General features: G+C 48.4%; 1 protein-coding gene across 4 annotated transcripts; it reads left to right on the forward strand.

The window, feature by feature from the left end:
* Positions 1 to 594: 594 nt before the first annotated feature.
* On the forward strand, positions 595 to 10,818 carry LOC123856184 (zinc finger protein 548-like). Of its 4 annotated transcripts, none has more exons than XM_064580306.1 (5): positions 596 to 810; positions 2,570 to 2,611; positions 5,475 to 5,654; positions 6,153 to 6,279; positions 7,915 to 10,818. In XM_064580306.1, exons 4-5 carry the CDS (start codon positions 6,246 to 6,248, stop codon positions 9,480 to 9,482), a joined length of 1,602 nt encoding a protein of 533 aa, XP_064436376.1. In that variant the 5' UTR covers positions 596 to 810; positions 2,570 to 2,611; positions 5,475 to 5,654; positions 6,153 to 6,245; the 3' UTR covers positions 9,483 to 10,818. The 4 variants fall into 4 exon arrangements, with proteins under 4 accessions (XP_045748350.3, XP_064436376.1, XP_064436378.1 ...); XM_064580308.1 differs by having other exon boundaries at positions 644 to 661; XM_045892394.3 differs by lacking the exon at positions 5,475 to 5,654 and having other exon boundaries at positions 595 to 810.
* Positions 10,819 to 16,267: the final 5,449 nt, after the last annotated feature.

A 16,267-nucleotide genomic window follows, 5' to 3' on the forward strand; every position in this document is an offset into this window, starting at 1 on the left:
TGACTGAGCAGGCGGCAGAGATGTTCTTCTGGGAATCCGAGGCACAGCTTCACCCTTTCTGCCTACTTCGGTGCCCCATCATTCCTCCCCCATGTCCCCCCCACGGCTCCGTCCGAAGCCTTTGCTTTCTCGTCCTCGTTAGAACGGACTCCAGATTCGGTCTGTACTTGAAAAGCGACAAGGTCGTGGACGGCTACGAGTGGACGTGCTGTCGTGATGTGGGTGTCCCTTCGGCTGTGTAGCCTCTGGGAACTTCCCGAGCTCCTCAGCATATGAAGTAACAGGTCGCTGGCCATTCTGTGACCCCGGACTGCGCTCCAAGAAACCTGGACCGATCCCCTTTAAGAGCAGGCGAGACCCCGCCCCACCGTTGGAGCCGCGGAACTCCACTTCCCGGAGCGCCTGACGGAGCCTCTAGGCTCTCGTCCGCCGCAGAGGGGGGCGGGCCTTCGTCTGAGGAGGGGAGGGCGGCGGCAGCTACGAAACCCATAGGTCTGCGGAGCGCGGCGGCGGCGGCCCCTGAGCCAATGAAGCCGTGAGGGCGGGGCGCTTGCGTGCGTGCGCATCGTGAGGGGCGGGACATCCGGCGAGCCTTCGCGTCCGTTCGCTCGCTCTCGGGTTCGGGGTTTCGAGGCTTCCGAGGCGTTTGGCGGGTGCGGAGGTGACAGGGCGGGAGAGCGCGGGGGGAGGCGTCGTTCGCGCCGCAGAGCCTGCGCGAGGCGACCTCTTCCCCGCCCGGGCGCCCGCCGCTCCGCGCACCGCTCTTCCCGCCGGTCGTTGGCGGAGGCCGCGCCGATGAAGCCGGCTGCGGTGGGTGCCGCGACCCCCGGGCCCTCAGCCGCCCGCCCCTCGCCCCGAGCGCTGCTTCCGGACGGAGGGGCGCCCGCGGGGCGGGAGCAGAGGGCGCCCCGGCGTGCGGTCCCGGCTCCGTCCGTGCGGTGGGGCGTGGCGGGGGCGGGGGGACCGGGACCCTTGTGTGTGCGGGGAACGGAGGGCGCGGTGGGGTGTCGCCTGCAGTGGCCACGCCGGCGTCCGCGGAAGGTCGCGAGCGGGCGGGGGGGAGGGGCACGCGCAGAGTCGGGAGTTTAAGGTAAGGGGGAGCAGGACGGGGCCCCCCGGGGGAGTTCTGGGAGGCTGGAGCAGGGCGGCGGCGGCAGAGGGGGTGCGAGGCGTCCCACGGCAGAGCCGCGTCGCATACGCGTGTGAGCAGACGCGGGGAGTGAAGGGCCCTGTTGAGGCTTCTTGGCCTGAACATCGGGAAGGGTGGGGGTGGGGTAGGCGAGCCCGGGGAGCGGGCATCGGGGAGACCGTGCGTTTGATTCTGGACGCGCTGATGCTGAGGTGTCTCAGCGGGGAGACGTGACGGGAGCGTGTGGAGGACGGGGGAGGGGGCTGGGCTGTCAGAGGCGAGGAGGGCGTGGCCTGAGGGCCAGATCGAGGAGGGAGTCTTCAGATGATTTTAGATGGTGAGGGAGGCAAGGGCTGAAGAGTTACTGGTGGGCAGGGTATGGGAAGCAGGTGTCGGCATCCCTGATGCTTCCTTCAAAAGAGGTTTGCTGTAGGAGAGATCTTTCGCCTGTGTCTTTGGGAAGGGAGATGGTGGTGGGGTGAGGAGTTTCCCTTCGTGCAGCCGGTGTCATGTGCTGGTGTTGACTCTCCACTTGCCGCTCAGCTCAGGGCCACGCCCAGTGGGGCAAGGGAAAGGTCAGCCAGGCTGATGCAGCCTCAGGGTCCCAGACAGGGGACTGCTTCCTCACCCCCACCCCTCAGGGCGAGAGGGCGAGCTGCTGTCCAGCTGAGGGCCTCCAACAAGCTCTCTTTTGGGGGTTATGTAACAGGCAGGTCTTGTTGCTGTATGGACTAGGAGCTTGTCTGCCTGCTCAGCCTTTTCCTACAACTCCTTAAGAATGTATAAAAAAGTTATTGACTTAAGTACTCAATCAATATCCTTTTAAATATGTACACCGAGGTAGACAATTAGAAATGAACCTATTCAGCAAGTTAAATTTTTGCAAACACTTCATGATTGATCTGACATTAATTTGCCTGTTTGTTTACAGTGTGAAGTTTTATGTATAGTATCTTATGAAATCTTAGAAAGCGGTAAAAATAAAGACCTCAAATTTCAAAACCCTACTACATTTGCACTGAAAATATATACAAAACTGTTGATCCTATGGACAGTAACAGTTGTCACCCAGTTGATAAGAGGCAGCACTGTTTTCTTTTTTTTTTTTTTTTTAAGATTTTATTTATTTATTTGAGAGAGAATCAGAGAGAGAGCACATGAGAGGGGGGAGGGTCAGAGGGAGGAGCAGACTCCCTGCGGAGCAGGGAGCCCGATGCGGGACTCGATCCCGGGACTCCAGGATCATGACCTAAGCCGAAGGCAGTCACTTAACCAACTGAGCCACCCAGGCGCCCCGGCAGCACTGTTTTCTGGAGGAGCTGAACTTACACCACCAGGCTGAGATCACTTTGCTCCAGGATAGGGCAGGGGTGGTGGTCCAGCTAAGTTCATAAGATCCTTCCATGGTACCCATTTCTCATGGTCTCCTTCTTACCATAGGGTCCCACAGAGGTGGCAGAAATGCTTATGGACCCGGTGCAGGTGAGTGGAGGATGTCCCACTTTTCAACCATCCCGGTTGTCACCCAGGTGTTTTTTGGCACCCCAGTATATATATACCCTCAGGGAGTGGTAGTGTCCTGAAACTTCTCTTATCCTTCTCACTCTCTTAAGTCTGAAGACCATGGGCTTTCCCCAGGCCCAGGATCCTATATTTAGATTATATGTAGAGCAGTTCCCATTTCTAACTACTGATGCAAGAGTGGCAGGGAATCCTGGCCACAGGATTCAGGATGTTCACATGCTTGGAGTTGAGACTTAGCTGGGATGTTCAGGAAACTGCACGTCTCTTTTTTTTTTTTTTTTAAGATTTTTATTTATTTATTTATTTGAGAGAGAGAACGAGATAGAGAGAGAGCATGAGAGGGGGGAGGGTCAGAGAGAGAAGCAGACTCCCTGCCGAGCAGGGAGCCCGATGTGGGACTCGACCCCGGGACTCCAGGATCATGACCTGAGCCGAAGGCAGTCGCTTAACCAACTGAGCCACCCAGGCGCCCTGCATGTCTCTTTTATAGCTGGTGAGAATGGGGAGCCAGCTTGGGGTTGGGTAGGGGTGCACAGGTATCAGACCTTGAGTGACAGCCTGGGGCTCTGGACCTCTAATCTGAGGTCGGTGGGAGGTAGGGAAGGTTTGAAACAAGGGGAAGGTGCTATGACTGAGATTTTAACAGGTTCCCTTTGGCTACGGAGTGGGAGACAGACGGCGGTGTAAGTGAAATGCTTGCCACAGTCCAGGGGAGTGTTGTCGCGGTGGCTACACAGGAGCGGTGGTTGTGGAAGCAGAGGAGGCACTGGTTTCCGGATGTGTTTTCAGCTAGAGCTGCTCATATTTCAGGATGTGGAGGCTCAGGGAGATGAGGAGGTGGGATAGAGGGAAAAGTTGGGGATGCCCCCAGGTTTTTGGCCTTGTTAGGAAGGATGGATGCTTGAACTAAAACGGAGGAAGTCAGTGGTATGAGGAATTTGCAGGTGGAATATGAAGAGTCAGTTTTTGTCTATGTCATAAATGCCCCAGAGATTCCCAGGAAAAGTGTCAAGTAGGCACTTTTTTTTTTTTTAAAGATTTTATTTATTTATTTATTTGAGAGAGAGCGAGTACGAGCTGGGAGTGGGGGGGCGCAGAGGGAGAGGGAGAAGCAGACTCCCCACTGAGCAGGGAGCCCAACGTGGGGCTCCATCCTGGGACCCTGGGATCATAACCTGAGCTGAAGGCAGACGCTTAACCGACTGAGTCACCCGGGCGCCCCTCAAGTAGGCACTTGAACACAGAGTCCTGGAGTTCGGGGATAGGTTGAAGTTGGAGACAGCCACAGCGTGCTGGCTGGGGTGTGGGCTAGGATGAAGCTAGGGATCAGATTTAGGAGGCAGCATTTCGAGGTTATGGTGGCGATGCCATTAGAGGAGCAGGAATGGGAATGAAGGGCCTGAGTATTGGGTTTGTTTGTTTGTTTTTAAAAGATTGATTTATTTTAGAGAGAGAGAGCACGTGAGTGGTGGGAAGGGCAGAGGGAGAGAGAGAATCCCAAACAGACTCCCCACTGAGTGCAGAGCCCAACGTGGAGATCGATCCCATGACCCATGAGATCGTGACCTGAGGTGAAACCCAGAGTCAGATGCTTAACTGACTGAAGCCACCCAGGCTCCCTGAGTACTGGGTTTCTTTTCTTTTTTTTTTTTCTTTTACAGATTTTATTTATTTATTTGAGAGAAAGAGAATGAGAGACAGAGAGCATGAGAGGGAGGAGGGTCAGAGGGAGAAGCAGACTCCCTGCCAAGCAGGGAGCCCGATGCGGGACTCGATCCCAGGACTCCAGGATCATGACCTGAGCCGAAGGCAGCTGCTTAACCAACTGAGCCACCCAGGCGCCCCTGAGTACTGGGTTTCTTCATCGGGCACCTGGGTGGTGGTGGGGGGCATCACAAAGGTGAGGAAGCCGAGTGTTTGTGTTTGTGTGTGTGTGCGAGAGAGAGAAACATGGGGAGAGAGAAAGAGAGACGGGGGGTTTAGGAGTGAGAAAGTCTTCTGAGACTGGAGTGCACATGAGATAGATGTTGAGGGGGAAACTGGTCAGCCTGAAGCATTGCTAGACCTCAGGTGGAGTGGGCATATGGGTGGAGAGCTCAGTGTTCCTGGGCTTCAAATGAGGAGAAAGGAAGGTTCTGACTGCTTATGGGACAGTTGGTGCGATACGGGAGGGAGAAAGGGCCGAGTGTGTGACGTCCTCACGTAGGCAGGTGGCTGAGGATGAAGCAAGAAGCTGGGCCTTCAGGGCGCCTGGGTGGCTCAGTTGGTTAAGCGACTGCCTTTGGCTCGGGTCATGATCCTGGAGTCCCAGGATCGAGTCCTGCATCGGGCTCCCTGCTCAGCGGGGGGTCTGCTTCTCCCTCTCCCGCTCCCCGCTCTTGTGCTCTCTCAAATAAAAAAAAGAAGCCGGGCCTTCAAAGCAGGGCTTGGGGCTGGACCTGGCGCTAGGGGCCTTTGGACTTGTGGTGTTCAGGGGCAGGGCCAGGGCTGAATTGGATCCTCGATGTATTTGCCTGTTAGGACGTGAAGGAAATGCCAGTGGTGTGGGCTGGGGGTGTTTGTGGAGGAGTCAGAGTTGTGAGGGGCGTGAGTCCGACGACCAATATGCAGGTGAGCTGGAGTGTGAGTGGTTGGCTCTGGGTGCTTAAGGGAGAGAGACAAGTCTGAGTTTGACTTGAGGGTCTGAGTCTTACCTCTCAGACAAGACCTGGGGAACTGGCTGGCTGGAGGGAGGGAGAGCCCTGCATTGCCAGGCCCACAACCTAGATGATGTTCTTCTGCTCCTTCACTACTCATGTCTTATGCTGTGTTCTGGACACAGTGACCGATGGGAATGAGGCGAGAGCAGGCCACAGTGCCACCAGCCACTGGTGACTCTTCCACATTGGGAAGTCAGGGAGGAGGACGAGCAGGGATGGATGTGTGCAGGAAGGACCGAAGGGCCTGGTGAGAGAAGTGTATCAGATACTTGCACCCACAGGATTTTAATTTATGGAGATGGGTGAGTGATGACATGGAGAGACCAACAACACTAAAAGAAGGTTTTTATTCTGTTTCTCGACGGGTGGGAGCACACCGTGTGACAGGAAGCACCAGTTTGGGTTAGGAGACATAAACGCCAGCAGAGGGACTCCTTAGGTCAGAGGCTTTTTGGAACTTTCTGGGAGAAATGCCGGAAGGGTACGGTGACAAGCTTACTGATGGCTATTTTCTATAAATTTCGTGTACCTTTTCTATAATTTTCAGGGTAGAAGGGGTGTCCCTGGTTGTCTGGTACCTGGCCCTCGTTGATCTAGGACAGGGGAAGTGTTGACTTGGTGTGTGAGTTAGTGAAGGAGGTGGTTCAGTGTGGGCCTCGGATTGCGAGGGAGATATAGAGATACATTTGGCTGTTCGTTTAGCCCTGTAATTAACGGATGGCAAATAGATAATTAGAGAATCCACGAGACACAGTTAACACAAGAAGCTACTCATGAACCAAATGTTCCAACTTTGGCAGAGCCATGTGGTCTTTGAGGATGTGGCCATATATTTCTCCCAGGAAGAGTGGGGCCTCCTCGATGAAGCTCAGCGATTTCTGTACCATGCTGTGATGTTGGAGAACTTTGCGCTTCTGTCCTCCCTGGGTAAGGCCCGTACGCCCCCGCCCCATGTCCTGGGCTGGGCTCTGTTCTTCCTCTTTGGTCCAGGGGCAGCTCTGTCCTTTCCACAGCAAGACCGTGGGTACTACTTCCTTTCCAGTTACTGATTACTGGTGCCAGGACTGGGCTGTGCGCACTGCACCCACTCTCCCCACGCGGTCCCATCCCTGCTGCTCTGAGCACTTGCAAGATCAGGCTCAGAGGTCAGAGATGTTGAAGTTTGTCTGAGAGATCCCTCAGACCTGTCTTGTCCCTGGTTGGGTCATTTAGTCTAGATGCGTGGAACCATGGTACCCCAGGCTTTCCCCCGTTCCTCTTGCTGACATTTCTTGGGTCCTGCCTGTGCTAGGAATTTCAGGCACCAACCTAATTACTAATTTTGGGGAACACTGGGTTGTTTCTACAGTCTCTCCTGTGAAGTTCTTGTAATTTTAAGATGTTGGATATCCTGTGTTGGGTTACTCTGGGCGCACACTGGCCATGCCTTTTCCTTTCTTTCGTCTAGGACTGGCCTGTCTCAGGTGCCACATCAGTGCTCACCTCGAGCAGTGGGGAGGACCCCAGGTACCTAATAGGTGGACATTACTGTGTCAGTGGCAAGAGACACTCAAAAGTACACAGCCCTGGTGGGAAGGAGCAGGGGAAGGGTGTGTGTCAGAGCTGGGAACCTGTCCTCTGTCCACCATTGTGTGATGCCAGGGCCAAGGGCCACACCTCATTTCTACCTTTTCTTCTCCATTTTCATGTCTACGCTGAATTTGAATCCCCTTTCCGCCACATTCCAACGCCTGTTGGCCTTCACCCGGATTCTGTTTCATTGCTCCCTTTGCAGGGCTCGCCAACATTTGAGCTATAGTTAGGATATTGTGAGGCCTGCACGTATCCCTAAGTAGTTCTTGAGTTGCAGTATCTCCGTGTGGTTAGGCATTTCTAGGTCTGTTTACGGTTTTCTGCACCGTGCTCACCGGTCACCAGCAGCCATAGCCGTTTGCACAGGAGTGACTTGAAAACCCTGCCTCTTCTCCCTGCATAGCACCTGCTTTGTTTTAAGTGTTTGTGCCCCACCACCCCACCACCAATTCTTTGTTGCAAACTTCATGCCCAGTGTGGTGGTATTAGAAATTGGTGCCTTTGCGGGGTGCTTAGGTCATGAAGGCAGAGCTCCCATGAATGGGATTAGTGCTGTTGTAAAGGAGAGCCCACAGAGCCCCCAGCCTCTTCCACTGTGTGAGGACACAGTGAGAAGTTGGCAGCCCGGGAGGGGGCCCTCACCCGACCATGCTGGCACCCTGCTCTCAGAATTCCAGCCTCCACGACTGCGAGAAATAAATTTCTGTCATTTATAAGCCACCCAGTCTGTGGTATTTTGTTGTGGCAACCCAGATGGACTAAGACAGGACCCCTCCCTTATGTTCTTCCCCAGAGTCAGGGCTCTCCCATCACAGGAGCTTGCCAGGCTGAGCTCTGCACAGCGGGCCTTCTTCTCACTGTCTTGAGTCCCCCTCACCCGTCAGCGGTCCAGTGGCCTCGTCCGTGGGTGTGTCTGGCACACATTCCCGATGGGGCCGCCTCCTCCCAACGAAGTCAGCAGGCACTTCACCAGCATTTCTCTGCTTACAGGTTGCTGGCATGGAGCCCAGGATGAGGAGGCCCCTTCAGAGCAAGATGTTTCTGTAGGAGGGTCACAGGTCAGGACTCCGAAGCCTGGCCCGTCCATCCAGAAGTCCCAGCCCTGGGAGACGTGCGGCCCAGTCTGGAAAGACATTTTGCGCTCGGCTGAGCATGATGGAACGCACCCTGATCAAGAGCTGTCCATTTGTGGGGCAAACCTGCACCAGCACCAAGAGGATCAGATTGGAGACCGCTTTTCCAGAAGGGATGAGGGGAGTCCTTCCTTTGCTGTGAGCGACAGTGTTCACATGGCGGAGAGTAGCTTCACATGCAGCAGAGGTGGGAGGGACTTCCCAGCCAGTGCCGGCTTTCTGCGGCACCCGGCCCCTCACGGTGCTTTGAAGCCACACAGGGACACTGGGCGGGGGGGGGCCTGTGAGGCTGGACAGAAGGCTTACAGGTGCACTCAGTGTGGGAAAGCCTTCAGCCAGAACCAGGTACTTGTGGAGCACCAGAAAATTCACACTGGAGTAAGACCCTACGAATGCAGCAAATGTAGGATGGCCTTCATTAAGAAGTTTCACCTTGTCCAGCACCAGAAAATTCACACTGGAGAAAGGCCTTTTAAGTGCAATGAATGTGGGAAATTCTTTAGGTACAACTCCACACTCACTAGTCACCAGAGGGTTCACACTGGATTAAGCCTTTATGAGTGTAGCAAATGTGGGGAGTTCTTTAAGTACAATGCCAACTTCATGAAACATCAGAGAATCCACAATGGGGAAAGGCCTTATGAATGCAGAGAATGTGGAAAATTCTTTAGGTACAACTATCGCCTGATACGACACGAGAGAGTTCATACTGGGGAGAGGCCTTATGAATGCAGCGAATGTGGGAAATTTTTCAGGTACAGCTCCACATTCATTAGACATCAGAGAGTTCACACTGCAGAGAAGCCTTATGAGTGCAATGAATGTGGAAAATTCTTTAGGTACAATTCCACACTCATTAAACATCAGAGAGTTCACACTGGAGAAAGGCCTTATGAGTGCAGTGAATGTGGGAAATTCTTTAGGTACACCTCTACACTTATTAGACATCAAAGAGTTCACACTGGAGAAAGACCTTATGAGTGCAGCTTATGTGGGGAATTCTTTAGGTACAAGTCGAAGCTCATTAAACATTGGCAGAATCACACTGGAGAGAGGCCTTATGAGTGCAGCGAATGTGGGAAATCCTTTAGGTACCACTGTAGACTCATTAGACATAAGAGAGTTCACACTGGAGAAAGGCCTTATGAGTGCAGTGTCTGTGGGAAATTCTTTCGGTATAACTCCAACCTTATTAAACATTGGAGAAATCACACTGGAGAGAGGCCTTATGAGTGCAGCGAATGTGGGAAAGCCTTTAGCCACAAACATATACTTGTTGAGCATCAGAAAATCCACACTGGAGAAAGGCCCTATGAGTGCAGCAAATGTCAGAAGGCCTTCATTAGAAAGTCCCACCTCGTTCATCACCAGAAAATCCACAATGAAAACAGGTCTATGAGCACCATAAATGTGGGGAAATCTTGAGATACAACTCCAAGCCATTGACCAGAGAATTACACTGGCAAAGAAACTTAAGAGTGCAGAGAATATGGTGAAGCCTTTAGGTACCACTCTAAGCTCATTACACTGGAGAAGCACCTTATGAGAAGGGAATGTGCAAAATTGTTTTGGGACAGCTCGCCATTCATTAGACATCAAGAGGTCACCAGAGGAAGGCCTTCTGAGTGCAGTCAATGTGAGGTGTTAGGTGCAACTCCAGCCCCATTACACATCAGAGAATTCACGATGGAAAAAGACCTTACTTGTGCAACAAATACGGGCATTTGTTCATCTAAAACTCTAACCTTGTTCAGTACCAAAAAGTTCACACCACGCCAGAGAGTATTGTAGAGGGGGAAAGACTTCAGCCAAATATCTGCTCTTACTTGTTGCTGGGAACTACTGTAATATATATTTTACAGTTATGTTGTGGCAAAGTACCCTGTCTTTGAATTGTACAGTTTAGTAGTTTAAAAAATTCACATATTTATGAAACTAATTTCCAGAATTCCTTTCATCTGGCAAAACTGAAACTGTACCCATGGAACAGCTCCTCCTACCCGCTCCCTGCCACACCTGGCTACTGTGGTTTTATACCCCACCTCTATGAATTCGGCTACTCTGGGTACTATACGTGAGTGGAATCATACAGTATTTGTCTTTTTGTGACGGGCTTGTTTTGCTTAGCATGATTTCTCCATTTGTCAGCATTTTCTTCTCTGAGCATTTCCTTCTGTTTTGAGAAGGAATCAGAGTTGACATACCTAAGATAGAGGGAAGGGTGTTGATGGAGTCAATACAGATTTGCCAGGTGTTATATTATTTCTAGAGGAAGAGGAGATCCAGATTTTATATGGAGTCTTTATTTCTTAACAGCTTTATTGAGGTATTGACATAAACTGCATTTATTAAAAGTGTAAAATATATTTTCATATATGTGTGCACAATGGGAGCATCACCAGAGTCTTGATAATGAGTAATCCATAGGCCCTGTAGTTTCCATTAGCACCTTTTCATATTCTCTCTCTCCCAGCCCTACCCAACTTGCCATCCCCAGGTGGACACTCTAGTTTGCATTTTCTAGAATTTCATATAAAGGGAATCCTACAGTTACTGTTGTATAGCTGTTTACACCGAGTGCATATATGTATTTTTAGTATTATCCATGTGTGTGCAGAAGCATGGCATCAAATAACAAGGCTCTGTGTTACGTGTTAGAGCTGCATTGTCTATAAACAACAAAGGTGCTAATCACGGAGCGAAAGAGTTGTTTAGAATGGGAAAGTGAAGTTTAAATAAAGTAAATTTAAGTTCAGTTTCATATGAATTCGTTATCAGTAAAAGTTTTTGAACCATTTGAACCACCTTTCTAGAAAATTCTTGTTTGACTTCTTTTTTTCTAGTAGTGTTTTTAAGCTATGTCTTTGTGTCATAAAAATTCTTAGGGCATTTAAAAAAAATATTTGTTACTGCGTAAAATACACAAAGTGTACTATCTTGTTATTTTTAAGTGTTCAGTTCTGTGGTATATTAGGTTCTCCAGAGAAACAACCATCAGGGTGTGTGTGTGGTGGGGAGGGGAGATGTGTTTTAAAGAATTAGCTAAATTTGTGATTGCTTGGCAAGTTGAAAATCTGCAGAGTAGGCCAACAGGCTGGGGATCAAGGAAGTGTTGTAGTTCAGGCCCAAAGGCAGTCTGCTGGTACGATTTCTTCCTGCTTGAGGTCATCTTTTCATCATGTAATCTTCAAACCAGGTGCCTTATTGAGAAATTTGAAATTTAGAAAGGAAAGCAACAAGCATTATAGAATAGGAAAGGGAAAGAAAACAGTTTGAGAGTGAGACATGGGAAACAATTCCCATTTCCACTCTGATTGCATTTTTCAAATCTCAACATGAACAAAATATTTAATGAAAAAATTATCTAAATTTATATTTACATTTAACACTTTCATGAATCACTAAATTCTACACCTGAAAACAATTTTACCATATATGTTACTAACTAGAATTTAAATTGAAATTTTAAAAAAAACTTTGTTTCATCAAATTTTTAAGATTTGAGTGATTGAGAAGATACTTAAAATATCTAAATAAGCCTAGTTTTAGGTAATTATAGACATGCACATTCTAAATTCCTAGTAAGAAACAAAGACTAGAACAAAATATGAGAAGACAGGGACTTTTGTTTTCTGTCCCAGCATGTAAGAAGCTGGAAGTTGCCATTCCATCCTGACAAGTAAGCTGAAAATAATGGAAAATCAACAACTCTTCTTAGGTCTGTAAGACAAGTGAGGTGGCAGGACAAACTGCTGTTCCCCAAATTAGTCCAACAGAGGAACAGAGAATGAAGGAAACCCAGGAGCTGACGCTCCTCCACAAACCCCAGTGCTATGGTAGGAGAACATAAATCATCATACTTTTGGGAATTTGAAATACATCAGAACATTCTGTTCTTAACAAGGACTGCTCTCAGAAGAATCAGCTGGGGACTTTTCAGAGCCTGGGAAATACCCCAATGCAGGCCACTCTAGCCATCTTGTCCCACTTACGTGGGGGTGCTGGAACTGGGAAAAATGTATGAAATTCATAGCCCAGAAGCAAAGGTTTACTGAAAGTCCTAATTGTAGTCCTATAGTATGCTTCCTCTCATAACTTACCACCAGTTACTACCACGTTGTGAAAAGTCTATTTATAGCAGTTTATTTTACCAGTGCCTCATGTCCAAGTATTAAGAAAAAATTACAACACATACTAAAAGGCTAAAAACAAAATTTGAAGAAACAGAGCAAGCATCAGAATCAGACTCACACAAGGCAGGGATGTTGGAAGTATCAGACCAGGAATTTAAAAAACTGTCATTAAGATGATAAGGGCTCTGATGGATAAAGCATACAGCATGCAAGAACAGATCGGTAATGTAAGCAAAGAGATTGAAATTCTGAGGGGAAAAAAAAGTAACAGATCAAAAACACTAATAAAAATGAAAAATGCCTTTGATGGGCTTATTGGTAGACTAGACATTGCTGAGAAAAGAATCTTGAGCTTGAGGGTATTTCAATAGAAATGGTCAAAACTGAAAAGCAAACATACAGAAAATATACTAAAAAAAAAAAATAGAATATCTAAGGACTATGGAACAACTGGAAAAGTGTAACATGAATAATGGCAATACCAGAAGAAAATGAAAGAGAGAAAGGAACAGAAGAAAGGTTTGAAACAATAGTGACTGAGATTTTTCCCCCAATTTACCCAAATTTAAACATTCAGGTACCAATCCAGGAAGCTCAGAGAACACCAAGCAGAAAAGACGCTAAAAGAAAAAACTACACCTAGGCATATCATTTTCAAACTACAGATAATCAGAGATGAAAAAAACAAAAACAAAAACCCTGAAAGAAGTCAGAGGAAGGAAACACTTCACCTCTGGAAGAGCAAAGATAATGACATCCAATTTTTCAGAAACCATCCAAACAAGAAGAGTGAAGGGAAATATTTCAAATGTTGACAGAAAAACTCCGCCAACCTAGAAGCCTATACTCTGTGAAATTATCCTTTCAAAAGTGAAGGAGAAATAATTTCTCAGGAAAACAAAAATGGAGAGAATTTGTTGCTAGTAGACCTGCCTTGCAAGAAATGTAAAAAAAAAGTTCTTTAGAGAAAAGGAAAATGACATAGCTCAGAAGCTCAGATCTACAGAGAAAGAAAAAGCATCAAAAAAGGAATAAGTGAAGGTAAAATAAGAACTTATTTGTCTTATTCTTAACTGATCTAACACATTAGTTTGTCAAAAAATAATAGCAACACTGTACTTGAGTATGTATGTGTGCAAATATATATATGTGAAATGAATAACAGCAACGATACAAGGAATGAGACAGAGGAAGTAGTATTATTTTGTTATATTAAGGTACACACACTACCTGTGAAATGGTAGCGTTACTTGAAAGTGGATTTGGATTAGCTGTAGATATATACTGTGCCTGTAAGCAGCAACCACCTAAACAAAATTTAAAAAAAAAAGGAAGTATAACTGTAATGGTAAAAAGGAGAGAAAATGGAATCTGTAAAATGCTCAGTTAAAACTACAAAAGGGAGGAAAAGGGTGGAGGACAAAAACAGGAACAAATTACAAGGGCAATAAATAGAAAACAATAACCAATGTGGTAGATTAGTAATCCAACTATATCATTAATTACTTTGAATGTCTAAATGCAATCTAGGGGCGCCTGGCGTGGCTCAGTTGGTTAAGCGACTGCCTTCGGCTCAGGTCATGGTCCCAGGGTCCTGGGATCGAGTCCCGCATCGGGCTCCCTGCTCGGCGGGAGGCCTGCTTCTCCCTCTCCCACTCCCCCTGCTTGTGTTCCCTCTCTCGCTGTGTCTCTCTCTCTGTCAAATAAATAAACTCTTTAAAAAAAATAAAAAATAAATAAATGCAATCTAAAGGAAGGCTGTTAGAGTGGATCAAAACACAAGACCCAATTACATGTCATCTACAAGAAACCCACTTTATTTTATTTATTTATTTTTTTAAAGATTTTATTTATTTATTTGACAGAGAGAGCGAGAGAGCACAAGCAGGGAGAACAGTAGAGGGAGAGGGAGAAGCAGGCTCCCCGCCGAGCAGGGAGCCCGATGCCGGGCTCGATCCCAGGACCCTGGGATCATGACCTGAGCCGAAGGCAGACGCTTAACCATCTGAGCCACCCAGGCGTCCCGAAACCCACTTTAAATATAAAGACATATCTAGATAGATTACAAGTAAATGGATGGGGGGCGCCTGGGTGGCTCAGTTGGTTGAGCGACTGCCTTCGGCTCCGGTCATGATCCTGGAGTCCCAGGATCGAGTCCCGCATCGGGCTCCCTGCTCAGCGGGGAGTCTGCTTCTCCCTCTGATCCTCCCCCTCTCGTGCTCTCTGTCTCCCATTCTCTCTCAGATAAATAAATTTTAAAAAATCTTAAAAAAAAAAAAAGTAAATGGATGGAGAAAAATATACCATGTAAACACCAAAAGAAGCAGGAGTATCTATATTACCTTTAGACAGGGCAGGCTTCTATGATTGAAGGGCACACACTACCTTGGCAGGAAAATCCCATGCGATAAGCTGCTCTCATTTTCAGATAGGTTTCAGATTCTTAAATGCGTGAAAATTAATAAAGGAAAATCTCATTTAGAATGGATTCAGGAGGCCAGCAGGGGCCTCCCAGCACTAGTTAGCAATTGCAGACCCAAGAGGAAGAGTAAAGGTGGACAAGGGAAGTCCATTCTACTTTACTATCCCATCAGGAGGAAGAAACATTTCTTCCTCCACCCCCACCTGCAACAGCCCAGCCAATGAGAATCCACTAAACTTACAACTCCCAGTTTAGTCCAATGGACCTTTAGTTTATAACAGCCCACCCAAATCCCTTCCTCTATAAAAGACAGATACTCATCTTTGTTCTTCAGACTTGCCTATGACTTTGCCAAAGATTGCTTGTATCAGGTTACAATTCTGAGCTGTTCTCGAATAAACCCATCTTTTGCTCACAAGATAACCGGCAGTTTTATTTTTATTTTATTTATTTAAAGATTTTATTTATTTATTTGACAGAGAGAGACACAGCGAGAGAGGGAACACAAGCAGGGGGAGGCAGGCTCCCCGCAGAGTCAGAGGGAGAAGCAGGCTCCTCGCTGAGCAGGGAGCCCGATGCGGGGCTCGATCCAGGGACTCCAGGATCATGACCCGAGCCGAAGGCAGTTGCTTAACCAACTGAGCCACCCAGGCACCCTAGGGTCTTTTCTTTCTTGTCCCTGACCTAGCATATTGAAGGTCATAAAACAGCCTCCAAAACTTCAGTCAACATGTATTTGGCAAGCAACAAGGTAAGTGGAGAGCTATGAGTGGATGCTGAGTGTTATTATGGAGTTTAGAAAACCAGAGGGGGACGCCTGGGTGGCTCAGTCGGTTAAGCGGCTGCCTTCGGCTCAGGTCATGATCCCAGGGCCCTGGGATCGAGTCCTGCATCGGGGCTCCCTGCTCAGCAGGGAGCCTGCTTCTTCTCCCTCTGGCTGCAGCTCCCCCTTCTTGTACTCTCACTCACTCACTCTCTCTCGCCCACGCTCGCTCTCTCTAGCAAATAAATAAAATCTTAGAAAAAAAAAAAAAGAAAACCACAGGCCCTAAATATTGTCATTCAGGCTAAGTCCCCAAACTGGGGCTTACTTAATACCTAATCTAATCGCAATTTCCACTTCCCCCAGAAGTGTAGTCTTAACCAGTCAGGAATTTCCTGATCAGCACCCATGAAGGAATCTGCCACACGGGCCTTCTCCATCCTCCAAAGGAAAATGCATCTGCATGCTTTCCCTGGCTGATAAGATGTTTAATAAAGCCAATTAGATCTTCAAAACTCCTTGGCTGAATTTTATTTTTTAACAAATACTATGGTATGTCCCTTTGGTTGTGCGGCCTTTGGGAATTTCCTGTGCTTCTTAGAGTCTGTAATAACAGATCTCTGTTTCTGGCACTTGACCAAGACTGCCCTCAGAGGCCGCTTTAATTGCCAGCGACCCCACGCGACCTCATAGCAGCCCAGGAACTCCATTTCCCGGTGCACCCGCATGTTGTCCCCTGGCCTCCGTCGCCTAAGTCAGGAAGGACCGGCGCCCAGATGGAGGGGAGGGGCGGGGAGTAGCCGCCCGGGAAATACACATACCCAGAAGGCTCTGCGGCAAGCCGTGATGGGGAGCTGAGCCAATGAAAGCGCGACCTGGAGCCCTTTTCCTA

Source organism: Mirounga angustirostris, unplaced genomic scaffold (assembly GCF_029215605.1).
Source record: "Mirounga angustirostris isolate CCGP_5_RB_7025 unplaced genomic scaffold, mMirAng1.0.hap1 SCAF_16, whole genome shotgun sequence".
Lineage (NCBI taxonomy): Eukaryota > Metazoa > Chordata > Mammalia > Carnivora > Phocidae > Mirounga > Mirounga angustirostris.